Here is a 26,399-nt window from a genome sequence, read left to right as displayed (position 1 = left end):
CGTAGTCTGGGTGGGCAGACCACGTAGAAGGGGAGTTAACTCTTTCCTCTTTGTGCGCAATCCACAGGAGACAACCAAACTGAGGACCTAAGATACACGGACGCCTCAACCCTAGCTCTGCGCCTTGTGGTTTTCTTGAGAGCAGGCAACACACCATGTGCAGGGGGGCTGATGGGTGCGAACAAAGCATTGCGAAAGCAGGCAGCAGTCGAGAAAGGCTCACTGAAACTAGAGCGGTGCTTAGTGGAATACACGCCTTTTTGACAGGTAACAACTGATGCAGCAGATCAAATCATCCTTTCCCCGTAACAAAGCCAATCACTTCACCAAGTCTCACCCAAATACGTCCGCCACTTTTGTGGGCGTCTTGTTCAAAGACAGACGGACAGACATACTTACACAAAGGGATGTCACATAACCTTCATGCCACCTGCTGGTAGCGGAGCTAATAGCATTCTAACACAAGTTAAAGGTGGGAAAGAAGAGGGTGTTGTTTCTGTGGTTTGTCATTGGTGATATCTGATGCGATGAGATCTGATGAGAATTTCAATGCAGGGTAAAACCAATAGGGACTTGGTAATCAATAATAACCCCTTCTATGCTTCGTAGCACAAACCTACCAAAGGGCAAGTCCTGGTCCCAGAGGTCCATGGTTCAGCAGGGTTTCTTTAAGTCAAGCCCCAGAACAGGCATGTAGTCAAATGTTTCCAACTTCGATGTGAGAAGTGACAACCGACTCAAGTAGTCACAAAATGAACCAAAATTGTAGCATCACCATGTGAAGAACTAACTAAAGGTTTGCCAAGTCCAACCAAACACTTTTTTAGGGTTAATATATTTCCATAACACATTAAGGTCCAATCAAAATGCTCCTCATTGATTTTCTTTTTTTCCTTCAGATTCCAACACAATTTTTTTGTTAATTTCAAGGAGCTACAAACTCATGTTGTTACCTCAATGTAACAACAAAAAGAACAGAACTTTGTAGGATTGGTTACTTCAAGTTAATGCACTGCAGTCAGACTGAGGCCTATGTGCCAACTAAGCACAGAGCAGAGAGAGATGAACCCATATGAAAAGAGCCCTTCAGCCTCCAGCCTCTCCTGGTCACAGAGCTGGTGAGGCCCCATTGTGTGACCTCAGTGACAGGCTGTTCCGAGACAGAGGTACGCAAGAGTGCGGGAGGGGAGCTACACCATCACAAACAGAACAATAAGCCGGATAAACACGTTCAATGGCAGATTTTTGCCTTTAGGCTTTAACGGTCCACAACCGGAGGCACCATATGCACTTGACCCATCGCTGACAGTGCTGCAGACTGACTCAGGCTTCCAGTGTTGTTGAACGGCTAAGTGATGCTGCCCTGCTCCTCACTCAGGCATTGTCCAACTGCATCCTGAACACTCAGGCACTCTCAAACCTGCACCACTGATGCAGTTGTGCAGTAATGTGGGCTACTCGACAGATTCACATCTGAATGCACAAACAGCGAATGTGTCCCTGAGAACATCATGTTCCGTGAGTAGTGTGAGACGCCCCTCTGCATGGAGAATATGCTGCACAGCTAGCGGGAAGCTTAACACTGACTTACTCCAGTGCAGGAGCATTCACCATGTTCGGTATAAATAGGTGAATACAGCACTAATCTCTAGTCTGAAAAGGTTCAGATGTGGAAACAGTCACATACACAGGCCTAACTGGATGACACTGCAGCACAGAAAAACACAACAATAGCCTAATTGTTAACAGGCAGTCCCCTACACAGAGCTCTTCATTCCAGTAATAATCAGCCTTAAAACATTTGACCCCAGAGTTGGGAACAGATGAGGACTGACTTAAAGGCGTGACACGTTTGTGCCGATTTCACAATTTCAAACAATCACAGAATCAGATATCGGTCCTTAGTTTTAGTCTACGGAAGAGGAAGAAGCAAAAGCCCTTTAAAACAGAGGAGACTCCCACCCAGACATATTTCTGTAATAAAATTACGATGGAGATGCCGACTGCACTCTCGGCACTTCCACACAGACACCCCCCTTGACACATATCCGCAAGCAGATGGCATGGGGTGAACAGCTGAGAGCAGTCTAGGCCCTGCGAGTACCACTCCCGCGAACACCCCAGCAACACACAGGCAAACACACACTGCCCTGGCGCCAGCCACACACCCTCTCTGCACACAGGGAACCACCCCCACCCCCAAGCCTCACCATTAATTAACTATAAAAATCCTGAAAGGCCCATACTCTTGTGGTACTGACGTCACAGCCCTCAAATGTCGGCCCTGCAAGCTACCTGAAGCTCGAACAAAAGCCACGTGTTACACATTAACAGGAGGGCCGACATCACCCCTGTTTGAGCTTCTGGAAACAACTTCAGCCTATGCAGGGAAAAACAAACAGGGTGGACATGTTTTAAAACAAGAGGGTCTGTGTTTGGAAAGCATGGCGGGCCCTCTGTTGCCTCCCACTCTGAGGCATGAGCCCGGTTACTAATAATAGGCAGTGAGGCGGGAGCATGCTTTGATGAACTCTGGAAGAACAAGCAGTGATACCAGGGATGTCTATTGCCTTCTCCACTCTCCACTCACAGCAAGGACGCAGGGTTGGTGAGGCCTACCCCGAGTACCCTGTTCTCACATGAAAATGGAGGAAGAAGGCCTACAATGACATTGAAGCATTAATTTATGGAGCTTCAAGGAGATATACAGACTCAATATCACTGTACGCTTCCAGTGTGAAGCCTTGGGCTTGCTCTCTGTGTGGTAACATGACCAATAAAATACTGATTGTGAAGCAGAAACTGTAGAGTACATTGAATGTGAAGTGTTTATGCACTCTGATAGTATGAGGGTAAAACGTGATTCCTGTTCTCTTTATCTAACTATGCATTTGCATGCTGTTAACTTTCCCTTACTTGTTCTTGTATTAGCTTTTTTCCCCTTCCAGTTTAATTCACTTGAATGAAGTATCACTGCTAGCCCTGGAAACCAGGCAGCATTCCAGACAAGATGACAAGTTAGACAAGAGACTTAGGGACAGTACACATTCACAATTTCAAATGGCAACAAAGAATGAAAAGCATTGTAACACACACACACACATACACAAAAACAACTTCAGCAAATTTCTGTTCTGAGCTAAATTTTAGACAAAATGAATAATATCAGACAATGTGTAGCAATAGGAAAACCTGCCCGTTTCATTTAACTTTAAATGGTGGCGTGCAAATATGGAGCAGAGGAACCATTAACTGGTACAGCTGCATGACAGCCATAAACATGTAAGCCACTCCTACAAGAGCAAACATGAGCCTGAGCACAAAAACGCTGTTGCTATGGCCTATAAATCTGTTGGGCCCTAATTTGTGACAGCTTAAAGACAATGACACCCTATCAACAGGCCTAAGATCACACTGTATATGGAAATCGCCTCATAAGCAACCACTATGGCACTCAGCCTTGTGCTACTAAGCTTCAAAATCTGTCATGTTTAGAAGACCGTGGTAGCATGAAGATAGACGTCAACAGAACTCAACTTAGTGACTTTTGCAGCTTCAGTCACCACCAGGCGTTGGCAAACCTGCCATCACAGCAAACCAACATCTTTTGTTCTGCACTCTTAAGTCAATGCATTTCATATTTTTCAGGTATAATTCTGTTTATATAATTTCTTGATACGTTATTGCTTTCTAAATTTGATTCCATATATTCATTTTGTTCTCCCTTGTTTGTATTTTTCCTGATGTATAAATTTGGCTCAGTGCTCTCCGGAAAGAAGGCCATGTAGCTGCTCAGCGGAGAAGCTGGATGCGGTTTTGATGTTCCCACACTGAGCTGAGTCTCTCTGGGGGCCAGAGGGGGACCACAAGGATCAGGGTCCCAGCTGCCAAGATCATCCCTGGGTTACACGCCAAGCCAATGGGAATCTGGGCAGCTAATGCTGAGGAGGGAGATGGCCCCGAAGCGTAGATCTGCCCCTCATGATCATCACCACGCCAACGTTACGAGAGAAAGGCGGGCCACCATCACAGAAGCAAGCTGCTCTCACAGGCAGTAAAGAGATGTTTGCATCTCGCATATCTCTAAAAGGGTCCTAGCTGCTTCAAACCTCCAGAGCTACACATCTCTCTCAACAGTACTAAAATATTATATATATATATATATATATATATATGTATATATATATATATATATATTCTGTTTAACATGGTTTTACAACAAGGTCATGATCCCATTAATCCAGTGAATTAGGCTATTCAAAAGCAGCTCAAGTCACACTTTCTCCAATTTGTAGATGGTGTGACCCACATATTTTCACAGTACTATCAAATTAAGCTGCACAATCCAAGGCAAAGTTTCCAAAGCGGTCTATTCAAGATAATCTACTGCAACCAGGGAGTGTTTTTAGAGAAAAAAATGGCCTGTATGCAGTTACTATTGGAAGTCCCCTAGGGACATTTTCTTATATAAAATCATGAACCAAACACATCACAATGAGAACACAAAACTCAGGTCACATGGCTTCCCTGCAATAACTGCACAACAATGAGGAACATCATCAACCCCAGTTTCCCCAGCAACATACCAGAAATTCTTTTAAGGTGATAGAGGAGCTAGCTCTCTTTGTCCGCAGTTCTTAGATTTGTTTGCATAGTACACATTAGCTACATTTTGCTTTTTGCTGTAAGGACACAAACCATTAGAAATTTCTATTCCTCATGGCAGGGAGGGCAGGAACTCGGAATAAAAACAGATCTGTGAATAAAATCTAAACTTCCATTTCTGAGGAGTAGAGCACCTCTGACTGCAGAGGCAAACCACATTGTTTTGTGTGCATCCGAGGCTCAATTAAAGTGAACGTACACTCTGGCCCAGTTAGTCTTATCTTCTTGGTATCCTCGCTTACATCTAACAACAACATGACTGCAACTTGTTGTAAATGCTATAACATGCCTCTGTACAAACAGTTCACCCCTGTTAAACTTCCTCCTTAACAATGGGGGGAAAGTAAGACAGTATCGTATTATATCCAGGTTACTGCCCCTGCTTTCTGTATTTGGGTTTGGATCCCCTCTGCGATGAAAAGTCCTTAGCACAGCCCCGAGTGACTGAGTCAGAAGGTTAAAAACTGGCACTCTTTATCGAGCTCCCCTTTACCCGAGTAAGCCTAAATCATATTAATTTTCCCTCGACTCCCTCGCCAAACGGGAATGTTCCCAGAACCATGCCACCAAATCTCGACCAGCTCAAGCCTTATGCTAAGGTGGCAGCAGCCGGTGGATAACACAACTTTCCATGTGGCTCTTCTCCATTCTGGCCAAATCGCGGGCCACCTAAGACTCTGCACAATGTTGGACACAGAACCACCAAGACCTGAGAGGTCTCAGTGTCAAATGTACACCGAACATCAGCAGGAACAAGACCACTAAGCCAACTGAGAGAATCACAAAAGTTGATTGCTGAAAGCAATTCAAACAGAAAGACGGTTTTCTCTGTGGTGGTCCTCGACACCCCACCCTTTAAAGATTTCAGACCACATAGCTTTACCAGCAGTGACTTCCACATCAGACGGAAAGTACCAGGGATTCCATTAGCTCCGCTGACAGCCTGCTTGTGCATTAAGCCTGCCCGAACACACCACCAACTGATGTCTAATGCCTCCCATTTTCATTCCAGCATCATAATCCCCGCCCTCCATGAAAGGAAAGGGCAGTTAACTCAAGTCCCATTGTACTGAGAAATCCCCCCCCGGCTAAAGGTTCAAAGGCAGAGCGGGGTCACTGCACATGACTGTCTGAAGCAGAAGAGGGGGAGCCCAGGGAAGACCCGTAAGGGAGCACTGTTGAAAGGAGGCATCTCAGCTCACGACAGTGTAGAGAACAGCAATGTTCCAAACAGCTTTATTTAGATCCTCTTTTGGAGGATAATTGGTTTCAGAAGACTGAAATGGCCAATCATCAGCTGGCCACACGAGTGGGGGGGGGGGGGGGGGGGGGGTTGGTCTGCTCCGTAGATGTGCCGACCGGAGCTCTCAGGGAGGGTCCTCCTCCAGGACAGGCAAAGACCGGAGAATGCTAAAGCATTCTCTCACTCCCCTTAGTGCTGTGCAATCGCAGAAAAACCTTACAGCGTGAGGGAGACTGCCAGGACTTGTATCTCCCACAAGGTCAGAATCCTAACCCGCGAATGTAAACATCTGGCAAACACTTGGATTAGCAACAGATGGCGAATAAATCAAGGGCTAACTTCAGGGGGAAAACGTAGTTTCAAGAAAGGATCCTGTCTGAAGCCGTACATGTCCACATGATAACAGTGGTGGACAATGAACAGACGTATGAAAACTGCAAGTTCTGTGAGACAAACATGGGTCATAGAAGAATATGAAAAGCGGAGTGCATGTACTCAATCTTGGTATTTAATCTATGCCTATCATTCAATATAGCGAGAACATTATGAGCTTCCTGGCAGGGCGGAAATATTGATTTACCCTTCAACACGCAAAGATTTAGTGTCCGTTACACGACCACTTCATACGGAGCCAGACACCGCGCCCCATTTTCCACACACATTCCCTTAAACCAACGACCAGCACATGGTAAATACTCATAAGACTGAGAGTGAAACTTAAAGCGGCGGAAGCACAAGAGGCAGTCCGACTACTGGTGCTCTGTCATGCTTCTTCAGGGGAACAGTAACGTTGTATCATCTTACAGTATACCATCTTTCATCTTGAACATGAACCGATGACTTTCTGTATACATTCACGTGTCATAGCCAGCTAAGAAACCACAGACAATTTATGTGCATTGACGGCACAGGTCACTACCTGTTTTGGCATTAGTCAACATGTTGCAACTACAATCACATATAACATACAATTTGATTTCTCAATCCGTTGCGTAGGTAGTTAGGCTACTTTTCCCAAGAGGAAAGCTACAATTTCTCCACATGGACGCAAATTCATAACATAGAGACAATTTAAAAAGACACATCCCCTATCCGATTTTTTAAGTTGATGCGTCTTTGACCCCTTCCAAAATTACACCTCCACAACATCTTTGCGGATAGTTTCGCGCAACATCTAGCCAGCAGTGACTTCGCGAAAGGCTTTTGAATTGATTGGAAAGACAAAACATATCCAGAGGACTTCATTAATAATACTAGGGTGGAACTGCCAGCTTTCTGTCTAGGCAAGAGAAAAGGGTGACAAGTTTCAGGTAATTCGGTACACAGCTAGACAGTTAGTGAGAGAAAACACAACACAATTACAAAAATCAGTATGCCATGTCAGCATATTATGAGCGCGTCAGTCTTACCGTGAACGTGCTGTTGAACGCTTCTGATCTTATTACCCAGACTTCTACGTTTCAGTTTTTACTTAGTTGGAGTCAGCTAGACTCGCTAGTAAGCAAACTAGCCAACTAGCTAGCTAGCAACGTTCGCTTCATCTACAGCGTCGCACCATTTAGCTATGATTACAATTAGAAAGTTACTCGTTATAAACTCAGTCGCGGACATTTACAAACAAAAGTATTTCATCTCGGCGCCACCCTCCATACAATAGCTTAATCTGGATGGGGAAATAAAAGTTAAATTCAACCTGCCAAATTGTTGAATTTTTCCCCGTGTCGGCACGATTGTTTCCCCGTTAAAATACAAGCGAAAGTATCTGGATGTCCTATTACACCGTTTGCTAGCTAACTGGACAGCAAATAGCAAGCTACAATGCTCTTTCGATTGGCTGGTGTGGGCGAGTCACATTTTTTCCCGAACACTCGCCAACATCCTCAATCGGGATCCTTGTAGGCTCGGAGATCCTCGCGGACGTCACACACGTCTTAAGTTCCAATCAGAAAAACTACAAACCCCATCACACATTCGCTACTATACGATTAATAAATATGCTTACATCTGTTCATTACCAACAGATCCGAGAAAGCGTGAATATGTCTGCACTTATAAAACCGCCATATAACGTGGTGACAGTCCCTATTGTTTTAATCAGGGGTGTGACCCGCCTATAAACCTTATTAGTTTACTAGATAGTGTAAGAGTAACGCCGTTTTTCTCTTCATGTTTAACAAAGAAAAATATATAGTTATGCCACCCAGCATAAAATATGCAACATTTGTTCGTCAATAGTGAACAATTTAGCTGGGTAACTATTAAATATTCAGATAACGTTGGTTGGCTGAAAAATTAGATTGCAATTTAGAATAGCTTGTGATGACACATTGACAAAATGGGAAAATATTTAAATTATGATAAAACACGGTGAATAGTAACAATTTTGGAGCTATATAAGCTGTAAAACGAAAACAGAAAATCTACTTAAAAACCACAAGGAGACAACAAAAGAACACTTATTCCCATACCGGGAGTCGAACCCGGGCCGCCTGGGTGAAAACCAGGAATCCTAACCGCTAGACCATATGGGAGTTCGTGCTTGTGTTCCACAAAGCTTAAATAAGAATTTTGATAAATGTCTAGCCAACATCTATTTAATTATTTTTAATATACAATTAAAAATTATATATGACCGTCTGTCGCAACGTTTCGTACAGAAATGTAGTGCAAATATCTATGCAACCACGACACAAGTATGCGTTCGCTTTACGGGAATTTGTCTCCACCCGGTGTTGGCCCTGGGAACACCTAAAGAATTAAACGATGAACTTAGGACCTCCCCCGATCACAATCGACCAGAACCCAGCAACTGGACTGAGACCCACTTTGTTTCCGGGTCTCAACCAAATATTTATGTGAGCAAGCGGTCATGAAAAAAACGTCGACTTAAGTCATAAAACGAAAAAACAGCAACAAAATGTTGTCTGAAAGTTGCGCTTTATCGTTTGCCTTCTTCAACTTCAGGGTGACTCACATAATGAATTGTTCAATAAATTTAAAAGGTACTTGATATCTTGAAATATTTTGACATGTTTTAGGATGTTTGTCTATGGTAGCGAACTATCAGCAACACATTATGAATTAATTCTAGTGAAGGCAGGCTGCTGGTTGCAGTTTTGATGTGATGCACAGAAAAGTTGACGATTGGTGTATTATTATTGGAATTTCGTGGGCTTCAGATTTAAGAGAAGGAATTCTGCACAGTAATCAAACGTGATGTGTCCATTATAATTTAAAATTCATTCACTTTATTTAGAAGTTCTTACAATAATTATCCACACCAGTGTGAGAGAAACATCTTTAAGTGCCATTAGGTTTATGTCTTAAAAAAGAGGGGGGTTGTGGGGTATTGGTCTTTGCACCTTCATCACAATACATACATTTATAATCGAGCTGGAGAGAGGATAAATCAACAACTTCAGATGTTTTTTTCCCACACCTATTCACCAATTTTAATAGAATAGTCTGGAGAAGTCCGGTTCATCCAATACAAATTACAAACTTGCCGACTGACTCAGACGATGAGAAATGTACAGGAAATACATGTTGTGCCCGAAGTGTCTCCCTTTTTTTGCAGGTACCTCATCGGCACTGCTAGGGCCACCACAACAGGACAATGACTGTAAAAGTTCAAGGCCTTGCTTAGTAAGGTGATGACTAAGTCTCCGATCTACTCTCAGTCTTCATGAATGTTGAAAAGTTTGGCAACTTCATTCAGGTCTGCATGCTCCTCTCCGTCTTTTATGATCTGAAAAAAAAAATTAAACATTTTAGTTTTGGCAAAAACATTCCAGGCTTGAAAAGTAGTTTTGCATCTAAAGTAACAGTTATCAAAGAGTACAAACAGACAGGCATTCATTATACAGGACAAAATATAATATGGTTGCAAGACAGTTCATCCAACTTAAAAATCCTGTTAATGTGCAAGGAATTTAATTTTCCAAGTCTATTATGGCGTATAAAAGCATTTTTTACTTTATGCTTTTTTCTGAGCATCTGATGCACTGTATATCATCCTAGCCTATCATGTCTAGTAAGTAACAACAAAAGCACTTTATCTAGAGGACAGACTTTCTATTAAAATCATTCTCAATGCTTACTTCCATGTGTGTAAATGATTACGCAAAAGTTGAGTCACACACCTTCCTGGCAATGGGCATTCTGTTGAAGACGTTCCACAGGATGATGCCCACAACCACTTTGTCCCGCAGATAGAAGATGACTCCTTTCCCATAATCCTCTTCCTGCTGGGGTGCCTGAGGAGAAGCGGTACTTGCAAGCATCTCACCACTGGCAACAGCTTCAGTCTCACTCTCTGACCGGATTCCAGTTCCTACACCAAGAGGAAATTACCAGAGGAAGTTACCAGAGTCCTGTCTTTCAGCAGCACAAATTCCTTCCTTCGTCTTCAAAGGAAACCCATTTTTTTATCAGAATCTCAATTAATTTGTAAGCAATGTTGCTACAATGCATCTCCAGTGGATGCACAGGCTGCACTGTAATAACAGTGCAATGCGTCTATATGCAGTATTCTGCATGTGTTCTTCAAAACATTAGATTGGTCCACTGGTCAACTGAGGTGACAACTGAGCAAAAAATGCTCTGTTTTTTCCAGATAAACATCAAAATCCACACCAGGCTATTATTGTGATACATGGGACGGATATTTACCAGGAGACAGAGCTGCATGTTTTGATTTCTCCTTGTTAAGGAGCAACAGGGAAACTGATGTGCAGCCTCAACTTCTTCGTTTTGCTTTTTGCAAATTGACAATTCATAATCTGTCACGCTTTTGTTAAGCATGGATACACTGCCAATTTGCCTGCTGTTTACAGAAGGAACTGTACCCACCAAGGCAATGCAGATAAACATAAAACTTTTTCCAATACTGAATTCAGCAGCTCATATTAAATTTGACTGGCTGTTCTCTGGTGTCAGTGCGTTGGTAGAGTGTACCTGATTGTTCAGTAGCAGCTTTGGGGGTGTCTTTAGCAGTAGCTTTGGCGAACACTCCAACTGTGGGAAGACTACTGTCTACTATCCCAATGGCTTCGTAGCCCACATCAGGGCCAAGGTCACTCCTAGGAGACAAAAGCCACACGGTCATTGATACGAGGGTAGAGATGGGATCAAGGCAATGATCGTACCCGATCCGCTGTAGCTTTCTTAAAAACAATGACCACCATGCACCTCCAGCCTTACCAGAACATGGACTGATGCCAGTAGGGTTTGTTGGCCCCGGTCATGTTCTCCCCGGCAAGCCTGCCGCTCACCACCGCATGGTCATGGTGCTCCACCCGCCGACGGCCTAATCTGATGTCATAGAAGCAGGCCGCATCTCCAGCCTAGGGGTGCGAGAGGAGTGATGCTCCCTCATCTACACAATACATTCCTATGTCCAACCCCAAAGTCAAAACAAGGCCCAAGAAGGAAGTTTGTGATCCACTGCAGTTAAGAACAAGGGCCCCAAGTTAGATTTCTATTGTTCAATGAGATAGTTTAACATCTACAAAGATGGTTTTTCAAATATTCCCTAGTTGGAGTCAAGAGCTGCATTGTGAGTGTAACCTAATATCATTAAATCTAATCAAAGCCCAAAAAAAAAAAAAAAAAAAAAAAAAGCTTACCACCCAGATATTGGAACGAGCCTGGAGTTCAGCGTTGACTCTGTACCCTCCAAAATCTGAGTCCACCTCCAGGCCGGCTGACTTAGCCAGCTCTACACTGGGTTCCAGGCCTACAGCAGCTACAATGTGATCAGTCTTCACCTATGGGAGACAGAGAGGGACATGTCAGACGCAGACACCTGCAGGTCATATTTGTTCTAAAAAATGCTACAGCAGTCTTCAGCAGTCTAGCAGATCTTCTGCTACAGGGTTTGTCCCAGTCAAAATTCATCAAAAGCTTGCATAGGGGAAAACCCTTTGCAACCCCTGCATTTACCATTACCACTACAACACAAACGTTCTGCAGCATAGCCTGAAGGGACAGTCTGCCCTTACCAATCGGCCATCCTTCAGTTTGATTTCCAACTTGCCGTCCTGGAAGCTGACGTTCTTCACCAGCGCCTCGGTTATGACATTTACCCCCTCTGTAATATAAAAACCAAACAGAATTATGCAGAGAGAGCAAAGAGCACAGTCATTTGCTGTGTGACGCATCTATCTAATCAGGGAAGCTGTAAATGGAGCAGCTCAGTCTCAAAGTGGGTCACGGCACCACCCGCGGCTGGTAGAGAGCAGCGAGTTAAGGTGTGTGCAAAGGTGTGAAGGTGCCAAACTGGCTGTCCTCACCTCTCCTCACTTTCTGTGTCGTCCAGTTGCTCAGATACTCCGGCAGCACTTTGCCCATGTTACCCTTCTCCGGGAACATCTGCATGACCTCCAAGCCAGATTCAGTTGCTGATTACGAGGGACAAGAGGGAATTACAATCACCACAAGGGTCTTGTGAACTCCCTCCCCCCCTCCCCAGACAGGCACTGAGTGCACTAATCACTTCATAGCAAGTTTGGAGCACAGTCTTACATCTCCTGCCCAAGGCACAGGCAAGCTCGCTTCCGAGGAACCCCCCTCCAATAATGGTGATTGATTTGACATCTCTGGAGATGTTCTCCAAGGATTTGAAATCTTCTATCTACACACAGGAGAGAAACTGGGAGTTGAAATTTGCACATGGGTCATAAAAGCAATGGCTAAGCTTTGAACAGCCATCTCTCTTATGACATTTTCCGTGGACACAAGTCAATTGAAACAGGTGACGCATTTATTTAGTTTTATCTTCACAGACATGGTACATTATGTCCTGCCGTTCGACGTAGACCACATCGCATGTGACGAACACCATGGAGACCAGCCCCAGAGCCAAACCAAAATTCACAGGTACCTTCCTGAAGAGTGTCGTCCTTTTCATCACTTCATCCCCTGCCCTCTCAATGACTTGCATGTTCCGTGGGACTCCACCTTAATAACAACAACCAATTTCAATGTGACTGTGACAACAGGAAACACCTTTCTGACACTCAACAGGAGCTGTGCCCCCCCACAGCTTATGCCAGCTCACCTGTGGCAATCAGGCACTTGTCGTAGGAGATTTCAGAATCGTCATCCAGACGCACTTTGTTCCCTCTTACATCCATGTGCACCACCTATGACGGAGGGAAGAACAGCATTCGGTCACAGATGACGGTAACTTTACAGAGCGTTATGGATACACAGTTCAGCAGTAGCATGACACACCTCCCATCTTACATTCGCCTGCAAACCTCATTAATACTGAATCAATTTCCTACGTGAAACAAGTTCATGGTTATTTTTGGAGCAGGTAAAAATATAACCCATTTTGACGGATTAAATGCACAAGCGCTCTGCTCATTTCATGAATATCGTCACAATTATAAAATGGATTAAAAGGAGTTATGATGGCAGGAGGATGTTTAACATAGATCTGTATGGACAATCACCCTTTTGCCTGTGAGAACAGCCACTCCGCCATTTTCCACTTTAGGCAAATCCTGGGGGCTGACGTAAAACGACGGAGGCTGGAAATAGATGCTAGAAAAACAAACAGAAAGCATGCATTAATTGTCCATCTCCATTACAACTACAGATGATTATTTGGTTTGGTTTGGAGATTTGGTTTCTATCTCGTCAATATTAACGGTAACAACAGTCAGTTTGGCCAATCAGTACAATGTCAGAGATACAGTCTGTAACATTCACTCTTATTCTGTTGCCTTTGCAGTGCAGGGGGGACCCAGGACACACCTTCTTTCCTTGCCGTTCCACTGTTTGAATCTGAGGGTTTCTGTGGCACTGGGGTCATCGGAAAACCATAGCTCCTTGGAGAGAGGAGGGCGCATGTACGGCAGGTCTGGCTCGTCTGTAACAATCAGCACCTGTGCACATCGCCCCAAACATCAAACCACAGGTCAGGATAACGCGGTAACATATCCAGCTTAGTGCACCTGTAGTGGTTTAATCCTGAGGGTGACAGGGTAGTCCCTTCAACTTCCAACAACTTAATAACCCTGCTCTGAAGTGAATGATCTGCTCCAAGCACAGACACTTGTGGTCACTGCCATTATCCATCAGAAAATCAGGTTTAATCCTTTGATTAGATAGGCTCACTGACCCTGGCTCCTGGATCCCTTGCCCGAATGGATCGGGCAGCAGCAAAGGAGGCGGTTCCACCACCAATTAGCAGGTAGGGGGCATGGGCAGGGATTTCAGGGAGGGAAACTGGAGCTGGAGCCTCCACCGCTGGGGCTGAGGCAAAACGACAGACAGAGAAAGCGAGTGTTACCGGCGGTGTGCCCACCGGCGGCCAACCCCGAAAAGGCTGGCGCCCCTCTTGCTCCGGGTCCCATAGGACCGAGATCTGCGGGGGGGCCACCTGATCTCACCCATCCGGGAAACATGACAAAACATCAACACAGTAACACTAACAGTAGGAGAGGGAAGGAGACTAATTCAGCCATGTGTGAGCTCTTATCCTTTAGCCTTACAAATGAGAAAACACATCGCCATCAATAACCTAAAAAATAAGGAACAACCAAAATCAAATATGATTAATGTGACCATTAACGGTAAGAAAAAGAGAGAAAACCAAACGAGTGAACGGCCCATTTTGGTAACAGTATCACGTGTCTAGGAGGGGCAAGGCCCTCCATACCCCAGCTTTGGCTGGCATCAGGTCTTACCACTCTCGGCTGCAGGTGCTGGGGGCTGCTCTGTTGACTCTGCAGGAGCGCTTTCCATTATGGGGGCAGGTTCTGTTAGTACAACCCAAGCGTTAAGAAAAAAATTTCCATGAATCAAAACCAACAAAAAAAGCAGGTAAAAATCTGGTGTCTCCACTCGTGCAGACCCTTACCACTCTGCACTGGGGATGTGGACGACTCGATCTGTTCTGCAGGCGCGCTGTCTGCCACAGCTGTGGGTTCTGTTCGCACGAGGCCAACATCGAGAAGAAAAACAGCTTGTTCGGTTTGTTTGGAGAATAAGAAAAAAAAAACGCATATCTGATCTTCACGAGTGCTTACCACTCTCAGAGGCCGGTGCAAGTGGCTCCACAGGGGACTCTTCTTGGATGGGTTCACCGACTGCTGCGGGTTCTGTTAGCGCAACCTCAATGTTACGACGAGTAGCCTTTCATTTAAAAAAAAAAAAAAAAAAAAAAAAAAAACTTCCTCCATGCTTTCAGGTCTTACCACTTTCGATCACAGGTGCAGAGGGCTGTTCTGTCAGCTCTGCAAGGGTTGCTTCTAATGCTGGTGCTGGTTCTGGTTCTGTTGGCATAACCCAACAATTATGAAGACCTCATCTTCCTCAGTCTGGGAAAAGACTTCATCAAGCTCCTCTTCCAACATGCTTTCTGGTCTTACCGCTCAGGACCTCAGACACCGGGGGGGGCTCCGTCGATTCCGTTGCTGTGGCAGCTGTGACTTCGGGTGCGGCTTCTGTCAGCACGATCCAAACATCTTCAGAACATTGTGACAAAATTTGGGCAGTTTATTCACAACTGGTCTTGAGTCTTACCACTATCAACTGCAGGCGAGGGAGGTGGTGCTAACGATTTTTCTGGGGTGGGCTCAGCCATGGGTGCAGGTTCTGTTGGCATAATCCGAACATTAAGGGAAAAAAATCTCCACTACCGAAAAATGCCCTTCTTCACTTGAGCCTGGTCTTACCAATTTCGACCGCAGGGGTAGCGGTCACCTCTGGAGTGTCTTCAGCTGCTGTTTCCACAACAGGTGCAACTTCTAGTGGCATAATCCAAAACATTCAGGAGACTTGAAAATTTTTACACTTGAGGGAAAAATATCCTCTTGACTGGTGTCTTACCGCTCTCCACTGCAGGAGTGTGGGACTGCCCTGTAGGCTCCGCCGGGGAGGGCATTTCCGAAACGGGGGCGGCCACTGTCGGCACGACCCAATGTTAATTCAAAACAAAAAAAAAAAAAATCTAACACAAGGCAAGGACTTTTGGGGGGGAGGGAGGACAGAACAAAGTTGTAAGATAATGAAAGCATCAAACAGGCCGGACAATCCTTTTTCATACCGAACCACAGTGCACTAATACAATTGCACAAACACCTGAATGCCCCTGAAACATTCAAGTTATGGAGAGAGAAAGAGAGACGGATGGGAAGCAGAAAGAGTCTGAGCTGTGTTAATCATCATTCGAAAACCTTCAACTCAGGTTTTTGACTGAGGACACAGGAAAAGAGAGTGGACAGGTATGGGTTCCATTCAGGTTTGTAGACATGTGTGCAAGGAGTTCCACATACCAGGAGGCATCCACATAGACAAGGCAAACTCCAAGAGACCATATCCATGTTCCAACCAACCATTTAACAGAGCTGATAAAGCCTTTTAGCCTTTTTTGATCCTGCCTTTGTCTACATGGCAAATCCATACAAAAACAAGCTACAGAAACCATGGTTGGACTGAGGAGAGGGTCAATGGAATTCTGGAGTAACATAATGGCGGTGACATCACATGACAAGGTCAAACGGGTATGTTAAGACTTTATTTTTTTTTCCCCCCCAGTACAAGTGTGAAAAGCACAAATGAGCAGACAGAGGTTTGATGAAGAAAGAGTGTCAGTCCATGGATGAGAGCAGTGCTGATGCAGGCTGAGCAAACAATGAGTGAATTAGTAAACAGGAAAGCATGCCGTGTTCCACATGCAAACCCGCAGAGGGGGCATCCGTGCACATGCAGCACCCGCGTACATGCAGGTGCACTCAAGCAGTGCTAGCAAATGGGGCATTTTTACTCCAGTACAGTATGCATATAGCACTGCTATATGCAATACAGGGGACAAAGGGCCTATACAGAATGAGAATATGGGGTTCATGGGTGGGGGGGTGGGAGGGGGGCTAATTCTGGATTTGGGGAGACATAGAACCTTGCGCTTCAGGCAATTCGGCCACTTCACTAGGGGCTGTGGGCTCCTCCGGGGCGGGGGGCTCCGCGCTCTCCTCCCCCTCCGCCTGCTGTTCCTGAGGTTCCCCCTCGGCTAAAACGGGGGCCTCACTCTCGGCCACCCCGGCCCCTTCTTCAGTGCTCTGCACCTCGGGCTCTTTATGGTGAGAGATTACATGCAAGGTCAAGGTGTTCCATTTTCAACAGACCCCTCCCCTGCCCTACCCATCTGCTTCAGACGCTACAGTGCCCAGGCATCAGACAGGAAGGTCAGCGGGGAACAAGGCAGCCAAATAAGCACAGGAAGCAGGTAATGGCCCAATGACACTATTAAAGGGGGGGTGGGGGGTGTGTGAAATGACAAAACTGTTGTTTCAGTTTTGTTACGCCAACAAATACATTTATCGATATGCTAACGACTTCAAGTTTGTTATTTTAAAGAAGTCTACAAAAATATACTGAAAGGCATTAAAACATATTTACTGTGAAGTCCTAAAATGACTAAAGCTCTATGTTCTCTACACAATGACTCAACAACCTGCTTTTATCATGTCATCAGTAGTGACATTTGTTATGCTCATGTTTTTCTGGTAGAGGTAAAGCCAGAAATCGGAGCCAATTATTCACTGTTGACCATGGATATGAAATACAGGAGAAAACTATCACTTTGGACATAAGGCCACAGTTATATTGATAGCAGGAAAGCCAGAGTCAAACAGTGACCAGGCATATTGCTATACGCTGGGCAACTACTCAGTTTCTGCAAATGCATTACAAATGCACACTGGTTAAACCTGGAAGATTCCAGATTTTCCCACTCTATGAGTGTGTATTTGGCCCTGGGATGTGTGCTGAGCTGCACGCAGCTCTTCTGAAAGAGTGGAGGATGATTCTGCAGAGGCAAATCAGTGTCTGACACATCTCTACCCAGTCAAACATGAGCACTGTTAGCACCTTATGACCACACACCATGGTTTAAGTTGTGCTGTAAAATCCTCAGTGGCTTGAGTTTACACTGATAGTTGACACATTTTTACTGAATCAGTGAATCGAACAACAATTTGCATCTTTAATTTTAGTCTCCAGTGTATTAAATACATTCAGTGCATTCTGCACTCCTGCCAGTGGGTGGCAGTTATATTGGATAGCCATTTGATCTTAAGGTCATAAAGGGTACTCAGTAGTATAGACTACAAAGCCAAACAATTTCTCTCACTTCCTCACTGACTGACTGACTGGGAGGGTGGCTTCACCAAGGTTACCTTCATTTTGCCAAGAGAAAAGGCACCAACAAAGGCACTAACAGCAGCATCCCTCAAAGTAGAAATATCCAAAGAGTTGTGCCTGTCCTTTTCTCTTATGCCTATTGTCACAACCTGCCTCCCATAAAACTATGCATTTCATGCACAGCATGGACAGCAGTTAGCTCTATCGACCTTAATAAGTATGCTGTTGACCTCACGTTATGTAAGAAAGTAAGGTCATTTAAATGCTCTCTCCTTTGATTGGTTTAGTACATTTTGGTAGCAGGTGTGTCTTTTATTAAAATAAACATTTTAATACAATATTTTGGTTAGCTACATAAATTTGGCTATTAATAACTTGTTTTGTGATGTCAAGTATTCTTAATATGTATGATGATATGTTTAATTCAGCTAGGGTTAAACCGGTTAACTAATAAGTATACTTCAGCTTTAAAATATAAAAAGTATTGATATATCATGGACATTGATGAAAAGTCATGAAGTCAAAAACAAATTCTCTTATAATTCCACCATCAACACAGTTTGACCATTTCCCTAGGAACTCAGGGGTTTCAAATGAGTAGACATTCTCCTTTCCTGGAATCAACTACAGAGAGGCAGCACGCTACTAAAGCCAGGCAAGCACCACTGCATAACCCTACGCCAAGCCGCCACCTCTGGATAATGTATGGTATGGGCTGGGGATGACAGGAATCTTGACAGGTACTGCAACTAAAATTACACTCTCACCTCCTGAAGGTTCCACCTCTGCTTCCGCTGGAAGACAAAACAATGCAAAGAATCAACTAACATTAATTTTTTACACTATATATTTGGCATTTTCCCTACTAATGCCAGGGAAGTGAGTATCTTCTCATGAAATCTAAGGACCAGGAAATGTAAGCAACCTATACATAGAGCTGCAGTTATGAATCCACTTGGCAGCATGGGTCAAATGAGGACATCAAAGAGACCACCACACCAGAGGTCTCAAAGCCACAACATCCATTTTAAAAACAAGAAAGCCAATCCCTTAAAAAGCTCACACTTGTTACTCCTTGTTATTTCGTACAGGTTTATTGTCAAACCATTGTATGTTTGAAATGGAAAGCATAATTGGTAAGCTTCCTTTATATATATTTAAGACTTTTTCCACCGTGTCTGCATCATCTGGGTGCAGGATTCTGTGTACTGTAGTATGTTCATTCAGGGCAAAATGTTGATATGGACTGCCTTCAACTGTGTCATGCGAGACCTCTTGAAATCTACTCTTAGTTAGAAAATATTTCTGTAAGGCACAATCAGACTGCTGTTGTCATTTCATTCAAAGTTGCTTATGTCCTCAAATTCTAATCATTTGATAAGCCTTCAGAACACTACAGAAGTTGGAGCTAGAGAATAATTGGCCATCACTGTTAATATCATTCCACAATTTCTATCCAAAACCAAAAAGGACAGATACAGCTGTAGAATTTAAAAAGAAAAAGAAAAAAAAAATGAAAAAAGGTCTGAAACCCACCTGTAGGTTCAGTCTGCATGTATGTTGCAGGCTGTTCTTGCGGGGACATCTTACTTGGTCTGGAAGCTATTTCACTAATCCTGTCATGGTACCTGCTCTTGTCTGATGTCAATGTCCTGTATGCCTTAAAATGAATATATGATTTTTAAAAAGACAGGTTTCCATGGCAATAGATTTCTGTTTCTAACATACAGACATTTTGCAATGGCAGTTACAGAAATGTGTGTGCAGATACTGACCACTACATTACATTACATCATTTAGCAGACCATGACCATGTCTGTACACACTAATACTCCATTTATGGGATAGTTTGAGAGTAACAATGTTACCTTACAAACATCTTATTCTGAATAAAGATTGTATTTGTACTATTTAGAATGAATTATGGCCAGATTCAGAACACACACAGTGTAATAATATGTTCATACTTTTACAGATAAAAGAATACAAGTCTTGTAACCAATAGTGTATTAACAATTAGTGTATTCATAACAGTTGGCTAAATGTGAGCATATGTTAATGGCAAACAACCTAAACTTCAAAAATGAGCAAAGACGAGCATGAATGTCCTCAGATAATATAAGGCAATTTCTACACAGGCTGTGAGACAGCAGTCAAGACAATTCTACACCACCATGACTACAAACTTTACCTGCTCCATTTCTCAGTAATCTCCATGTAACAATCAGTACTAAATGCCCCCCTGCCTCAATGCATCTCTTCATTACCAAAACCTGTGACAATGTACATTTAATATGAATACTTACATAAAATCCTGCCCCAAGACAGGTTGCACCCACAAGCACAATGTACAGCGTGTTGTCCCCTCCGGGAGTCCCTGAGGACATCTGGACTCGCGGAACTTGTGTCATCGTGCTGTCACACTTCAACACTGTGGGAACATCAAGTGAAAGCTCAGGTATGTAAAAGACACACAGCCTGTGTACAGTTATTAATCTGAATAAATGAGTGTTGCTTTATTGTTGGCGTTTTGTTTTTTTACTATGAAACTGTATCCAGATGTACTACTCCTATTCCCTACCAGCATACACTCTGAAATTGTGAGGTGACATTAATATCAAAAGGAAAAGCTGGAAGTCAGACTGTATGGACTCAAAAAGTAATAACATGCATATGTCGTCTTGTTTATTCAACGGTAATTGTACAAAATGTTCTCACATTCTGAACTGCATAGTGGTTATAAATAAATGACACAGTACATCAACTAATAAGAGAACACGGCAGTTATTGAATTTCATACAGTGCAAATCAGACATAAACGTGTGTCAACACCGCAACAGTGCTAGAACAACCGAATGCGGAATATGGCTAAATACTGCAACAATCAACATCTCAACAAGTAATGCCAAAGTGCAATCATAACGCCGTACCATAAAAAGGTAAGATTTAAGTGCTACAACAGGTAGATATGGGAGGTTTAAGAAATTCTACTGCTGCAGAATTATGTTAACCCCTAACCCCAAGTTAGGTTGACACTGCATGGGTCTGGAGCTCATACAACAGTGTTGAGGCCGAGTTATGTGCTGATCAGGGATGAGCTCCAGCGTTTGCACCAAGTGGTTGGGGGAGGGATTAACTCTGGGATAGCTGATCCCAAATCAGTACTACAAGGAAACGCCATCTATCTGGCGCGTGTCGCTCAACTTGCCGTGTACGACCTTGGCACAGAGTTCACACGAGACAAAATTGTTTAGAGGAGTTAGCTAGCTAGCTCGCGAGCTAGATAGTAAGCATTGTTAGCCAGCTAGCAAGATATCAACTGTGAGCATCCGATAGCGTAAACCGGATACTTCTGTCAACTTATGCTGATTGCTAAATCAAACATGTCCACACACTTGACGTTAGCTCACTAGCGAACACGTAACCTCAAATAATGCTGAAGTATGTAGCCAATTAGCAGTGTCATATATGCTATAGTCGGCGGTGCGATTAAACTTCACATTCTTATCTATATTTATCGAATATCGAGCTAACCATCTCAATAATTAACTAACGTTAGCCAGTTAATGCATCTGGTTTGCTAGGCCTACAGGTTACTACCCATTAGCATTAGTTGAAATAATTCATTAGAAGGCAGTTTTAACCAGCTTGACACAACCCTAATCATTTGGCAATGCAGTGTCTTGCTTGCTAGTATTTACTACTATAAGACGCTATCTAGCAAGCAGTAAATTATCTTTATGATTGTCCACATCCATAGCTAGCATGATAGCTAGCAATGCAAGCTAAAGTAGCGACTATCAGGTAGAACTGACGTTGCCAAAATCCGACCATGTTAGCCAACTAAAATTTGCGTTCTGCTACGCAATAGTTAAGATAGCTAGCTAACTATCGGATCACTTACTGTTAATTCAAAAGAGGGTAACTACCCTGCACGAACAGTTTGCTAACCAACTAGCAAGCTGGCTAGCTAGTAGTAAAGAACACAAGCTTCATATCACATTCATCTAGCGGTAACGCACTATCTACAGTATCTGCAGGCTGGCCACATAGTAAAGAACCTAAACTAGTAAGTAAACATAGCAATGTCGGGCTGGATGAAGAGGTCCACTTTAGGAAGTCCACTTTGACATGTGCAGTCAGCATTGTCAGAGCGTTGGCTAGTTAAAAATGTCACTTGCCTGTTCTCTTCACATTTTGCCGACACAAAGTTGAGGAGGCTCTGGCCAGTGGAGCCAACTTTTGCCACGCTGTCCTACACTTCAGCATCTTGGCTTTGGTACGGGTTGTGTAGCTCAAGCTAGCTGGCCGAATCGGTACCTTGAAGAAAAACACGCTGCAAAACAGCTTTTCCAAGGTAACGCTAGCTCACTAAGGCCGTGGATCCCGACACTGGCCAACACTCACTCTTACTAACTCCCGATGAACCCCCGCGCTGAGCCAAGACAAATCCCGCCTCTTCTGCAAATTTATTGGTCAGCAAAGTCACACACGAATATTCCCATTGGTTACTTTTTCGTTCTATTTTCTCTTTTTACTTTCTTCATACCGGATTGGCTCGAAATACCTTACCCTGAGGATAGAATCCTCCTATTTGCTAACGCAAATAAAGGTCAAATACATTTCGCTGAATTATTAGATTGAACATTGATAATGTTAATAAATAGTTATTGCATGCCCCATGTTTCTAATTTCAGATTGGCTAATGCATGCATGAAGGGGCAATTACTGATAGGACGTTCCTAGTTTTGGTCTGTGATTGGACATAATTTCTGACGTATTAGGAAGATCAAACCCGGAAGGAAACTTCAATGTCACATGGACATGCCTCGGACTTGAGAAATATCAGCTCCCTCGATTCTAAAGTGGTTGGACTTGCAGCTGAAGATATTCATAGCAAATACATAGGTAGCTAGCTAAATGTATCCGAAGGAATGATAATACCATCAGTAAACCAGCGAGGTAACCAAACTATGATTAATCTAGCTAGCTGACGTTAGTTACTTGTTTATAATAGAAGAATCTGATGCCTACAAATATTTTCTCTTCTGCTGGTTTAGCAACGTATCTGTAACATAGTACATCGTGTTATGAACAGTATTACAATGAAATTGATGAATATTTGCGTCGTAAGAAACGTTAGGGTAGCAGTTTACGTCTTCCTGGGTGCAGTCCCCAAAAGTCGGAGTATGTCTTACGTTTACCTAGAGCCTTATGTAGGATTTTCGAAAGTCTCAGAGCGACGCATGTGCACGTATAAGAGAGACGTTTGTTTTTACATTACTACTCCAATCTTCTACGTGAATGCCGCTCCCCACATCGGACACTTGTATTCTGCTGTGACAGCAGATTACCTGCACAGATACAAACGTATGCGAGGGTGCAAATCGAAGTTCTCGACGGGTAAGTTAACCAAGTGTATAATGCTGTCTGATAGAGAAACTTAATCAGTAGGGTAAGCGGACTGAATAGATGCACTCTGGTCATTTTAGGTACCGATGAGCACGGTCTAAAAATCCAGCAAGCAGCAGACGTTGCTGGGAAGGAACCGCGGAGATTCTGCACAGAAGTGTCCGACACGTTCAGGCATCTGTTTCAAAGGTGCAATGTCTCTTACACGGACTACATCAGGACCACCGAGAACCGACATCGCCGCGCCGTGGAGCATTTCTGGAAGGTGCTTCAGAACAATGGCTTCATCTACAAAGGCTGCTACGAAGGCTGGTACTCCACACAGGATGAGAGCTTTCTCACGCCGTCACAGGTGGGCGACAGCACTGACAGTGCAGGGACAGCCATCAAGATATCACTGGAGAGCGGTCATAAGGTTAGTTTTGTGGCGCCGTCCACAGCATTTCGGAACTGTGCGAGCGTTTTTATTCTTGCAGTGGAAGTTCAAGTCGTAACCGTGGCTCCTTTTTGGTCGTCTCCGTGTCAAAACGGCGAAGGTGTTTGGACCAGCGTCTCGGCTCAGATCTTTTACATTTTATATTTTGTGTGTGCATATGCTTCTTTATGGCTCTGAGAAATAAACATGCTTATGATCAAGCCTGTAATGATTTTTGTGAAAGATTTTGTTAATATGTTATAGAACGTCAGCTGTTCCATATATGCGTATACATACACTGCTAGACCGTACACCTGCTCTTAACAATCTCAAATTATGTGTACTTAATTGTAAACTGAAAGTGCGCCTCATGTAAGACAAAACTGTGCTGCTTACTCTGCACCCAAGCGAGAATGTCAGAGCTCATCCATTTTTCCTTTTCCATGTCTAGGTTGAGTGGATGAAGGAGGACAATTACATGTTCTGTCTGTCTGCATTCCGGTCTCCTCTGCAGCAATGGCTGAAGGACAACCCCAAAGCGGTGCAGCCAGAGCGCTTCTACCGGGCAGTTCTGCAGTGGCTGCAGGATGACCTTCCGGACCTCTCCGTGTCCCGTCAGAGGAGCCGTCTCCAGTGGGGCATCCCTGTGCCAGGGGACCCAGACCACACCATCTACGTGTGGCTGGATGCTCTGGTCAACTACTTAACAGTGGCTGGATACCCGGAGGGCCACTCTGAGTGGTGGGGTTCCGCTCATCACTTGGTGGGCAAGGACATACTTAAGTTCCACGCCATCTATTGGCCTGCGTTCCTCCTAGCAGCCGGGATGCCCCTCCCACAGACCATATACGTGCACTCCCATTGGACGGTCGACGGGCAGAAGATGTCAAAGAGCCTGGGGAACGTGGTGGACCCTGCAGAGAGGTCAGAGAGATTCACAGTAGACGGAATTCGGTATTTCCTCCTTCGGCAGGGGGTCCCCGACTCAGACTGTGACTATTATGACGATAAGGTGGTCAAGCTGCTCAACAGTGAACTGGCTGACTCTCTGGGCGGGCTTCTGAATCGCTGCACAGCCCCGTCCCTCAACCATGCCCAAGTATATCCTCACTTCTGCAAGAAGTGCTTCCCCCGAGAGCCAGCAGGGGGCGACACAGACACAAGAGCCACACGGGAGGACTATAAGATGCTGGAGGATGTGTCCAGGCTGCCGGGGGTGGTGGAGCAGCACTTTGAGAGCCTGCAGGCTTACAAGGCCCTGGAAGCCATCGCAGGGTGTGTACGGCAAACTAATGGATTCATCCAAAGACATGCTCCATGGAAGCTGGACCTCAGGGACCCCCAGAATCAGCTCTGGCTTGACACCATCTTGCACGTCTGTCTGGAGTGCCTGCGGCTCTACGGCACCCTCTTGCAGCCTGTGGTTCCTGCGACCGCCGACAAGCTCCTCTCCAGGCTGGGGGTGGGGCCTGATGAGAGAGGCTGGGAGACGCTTCACTTCCTCAACCGTTACCATGGGAAGAACTGCCCCTTCGAGGGCCGAAAATTAGGTCCAGACACAGGGGTGCTGTTCAGCAGGCTAGATAGGCCTGATGCCAACCAAAGCAAACCCAAGAAAACTAAGAAAGACAAGTCTGTTAAACAAGAACAATAAAATGTTATTAAAGCACTTACTTGAGCCAGAGATCTTTTTTTCTTTGGGGGGAAAAAAGGCATTCAAAAACATCTAAATTAGGAAATGGCGTTGTCAGAGGTTCTCCTGCATTCCATGCATAATTTTAGGATCTGTTGGTTATGCCAATAGGACGGCAACAAAGATCTACTCATATGGGACAACTGCAAAATTCATTGTTACAGGAGGCACTGGGACAGCAGTATGTTGTTTCAAGAACCAGTTAACCATACAGAATTTACAAATGCCTGCCAAAGAAAAAGCTGAAATGTTCCCACCAAACAGCATTCATCTGGACCATAATTATTTTGCTGCTAATCACAGGGTTCAACATGAGAAATATGCTTACCCTACAAAGGTATATTTAAAGGATTTAATATTTATATCCTGACATTCCAGCACTGTTAACTATAATGAGCTTTTAAAAAAAAAAATTATACACTAAATGTAGAAACTTAGATACATCCATGTAGGTTAAACTACACAAACTGCCCTTCAGAAAATCTTCATTGTGCACATCACAGATACTGTTACAATCAACATTTCACTACGAAATGCCTGCATCACAAACATATATTCAGAAGATTTCCTAAACAAAGAGCGTTTCAGAAAAGTAACACTGATCATGTTAGTATTGTTCAATTTCTGAAGTTCAGCTTTTTTATGCTGATGATCTTGTAATGGCACATTGTTTTTGTAAAAGTACAAAAGCTAATGCAGTTGTTGATGAATAGCTGTTCAAATAACTACTCACTACTAACTGTATTCACTGTATTCACAATCAAGTTTTTTTTTACTGTAACCTTTAAATTAGGTGATTTTTTCAGTTTCATTTC

At 44.0% G+C, this 26,399-nt stretch overlaps 2 protein-coding genes and 1 non-coding gene across 11 annotated transcripts; 1 reads left to right on the top strand and 2 right to left on the bottom strand.

Moving 5' to 3' along the window:
- Nucleotides 1–8,367: 8,367 nt before the first annotated feature.
- On the bottom strand, nucleotides 8,368–8,439 carry trnae-uuc. The gene has a single exon. It is a non-coding gene; the product is annotated as a tRNA-Glu (tRNA).
- A 745-nt stretch (nucleotides 8,440–9,184) lies between these two features.
- On the bottom strand, nucleotides 9,185–22,465 carry aifm1 (apoptosis inducing factor mitochondrion associated 1). Of its 9 annotated transcripts, XM_036525614.1 has the most exons (26): nucleotides 22,246–22,465; nucleotides 20,371–20,495; nucleotides 19,601–19,724; nucleotides 18,832–18,858; nucleotides 16,821–16,994; nucleotides 15,752–15,826; nucleotides 15,598–15,669; nucleotides 15,446–15,517; nucleotides 15,292–15,366; nucleotides 15,118–15,195; nucleotides 14,950–15,021; nucleotides 14,781–14,849; nucleotides 14,608–14,679; nucleotides 14,040–14,173; nucleotides 13,673–13,803; nucleotides 13,369–13,459; nucleotides 12,969–13,053; nucleotides 12,792–12,868; nucleotides 12,434–12,542; nucleotides 12,202–12,309; nucleotides 11,911–11,999; nucleotides 11,536–11,676; nucleotides 11,111–11,253; nucleotides 10,865–10,989; nucleotides 10,051–10,241; nucleotides 9,185–9,656 (listed from the first exon to the last, which is right to left on the bottom strand). In XM_036525614.1, exons 1-26 carry the CDS (start codon nucleotides 22,331–22,333, stop codon nucleotides 9,585–9,587), a joined length of 2,619 nt encoding a protein of 872 aa, XP_036381507.1. In that variant the 5' UTR covers nucleotides 22,334–22,465; the 3' UTR covers nucleotides 9,185–9,584. The 9 variants fall into 9 exon arrangements, with proteins under 9 accessions (XP_036381507.1, XP_036381508.1, XP_036381509.1 ...); XM_036525615.1 differs by lacking the exon at nucleotides 15,446–15,517 and having other exon boundaries at nucleotides 15,292–15,387; XM_036525616.1 differs by lacking the exon at nucleotides 16,821–16,994.
- Nucleotides 22,466–23,157: 692 nt separating this feature from the next.
- Nucleotides 23,158–25,545, top strand: mars2 (methionyl-tRNA synthetase 2, mitochondrial). Its single transcript, XM_036523794.1, has 3 exons — nucleotides 23,158–23,467; nucleotides 23,557–23,891; nucleotides 24,343–25,545. Exons 1-3 carry the CDS (start codon nucleotides 23,170–23,172, stop codon nucleotides 25,543–25,545), a joined length of 1,836 nt encoding a protein of 611 aa, XP_036379687.1. The 5' UTR covers nucleotides 23,158–23,169.
- Nucleotides 25,546–26,399: the final 854 nt, after the last annotated feature.

This window comes from Megalops cyprinoides, chromosome 3 (genome assembly GCF_013368585.1).
Source record: "Megalops cyprinoides isolate fMegCyp1 chromosome 3, fMegCyp1.pri, whole genome shotgun sequence".
Taxonomy (NCBI): Eukaryota; Metazoa; Chordata; class Actinopteri; order Elopiformes; family Megalopidae; genus Megalops; species Megalops cyprinoides.
This window is presented reverse-complemented; position numbering and strand designations above follow the sequence as displayed.

What these genes read in the sequence shown, in the direction of transcription:
- aifm1 (XM_036525614.1), bottom strand. Translation starts at nt 22,333, where the DNA reads ATGCTGAAGTGTAGGACAGCGTGGCAAAAGTTGGCTCCACTGGCCAGA. An exon ending in CTCGCCTGCAGTTGATAGTG is followed by an intron (nt 15,367 to 15,445) that starts GTAAGACTCAAG and finishes TCGTGCTGACAG; the next exon opens with AAGCCGCACCCGAAGTCACA. An exon ending in CAAGGGATCCAGGAGCCAGG is followed by an intron (nt 13,804 to 14,039) that starts GTCAGTGAGCCT and finishes CGATGTGCACAG; the next exon opens with GTGCTGATTGTTACAGACGA.
- mars2 (XM_036523794.1), top strand. Translation starts at nt 23,170, where the DNA reads ATGAAATTGATGAATATTTGCGTCGTAAGAAACGTTAGGGTAGCAGTT. An exon ending in CAAATCGAAGTTCTCGACGG is followed by an intron (nt 23,468 to 23,556) that starts GTAAGTTAACCA and finishes TGGTCATTTTAG; the next exon opens with GTACCGATGAGCACGGTCTA. An exon ending in CACTGGAGAGCGGTCATAAG is followed by an intron (nt 23,892 to 24,342) that starts GTTAGTTTTGTG and finishes TTCCATGTCTAG; the next exon opens with GTTGAGTGGATGAAGGAGGA.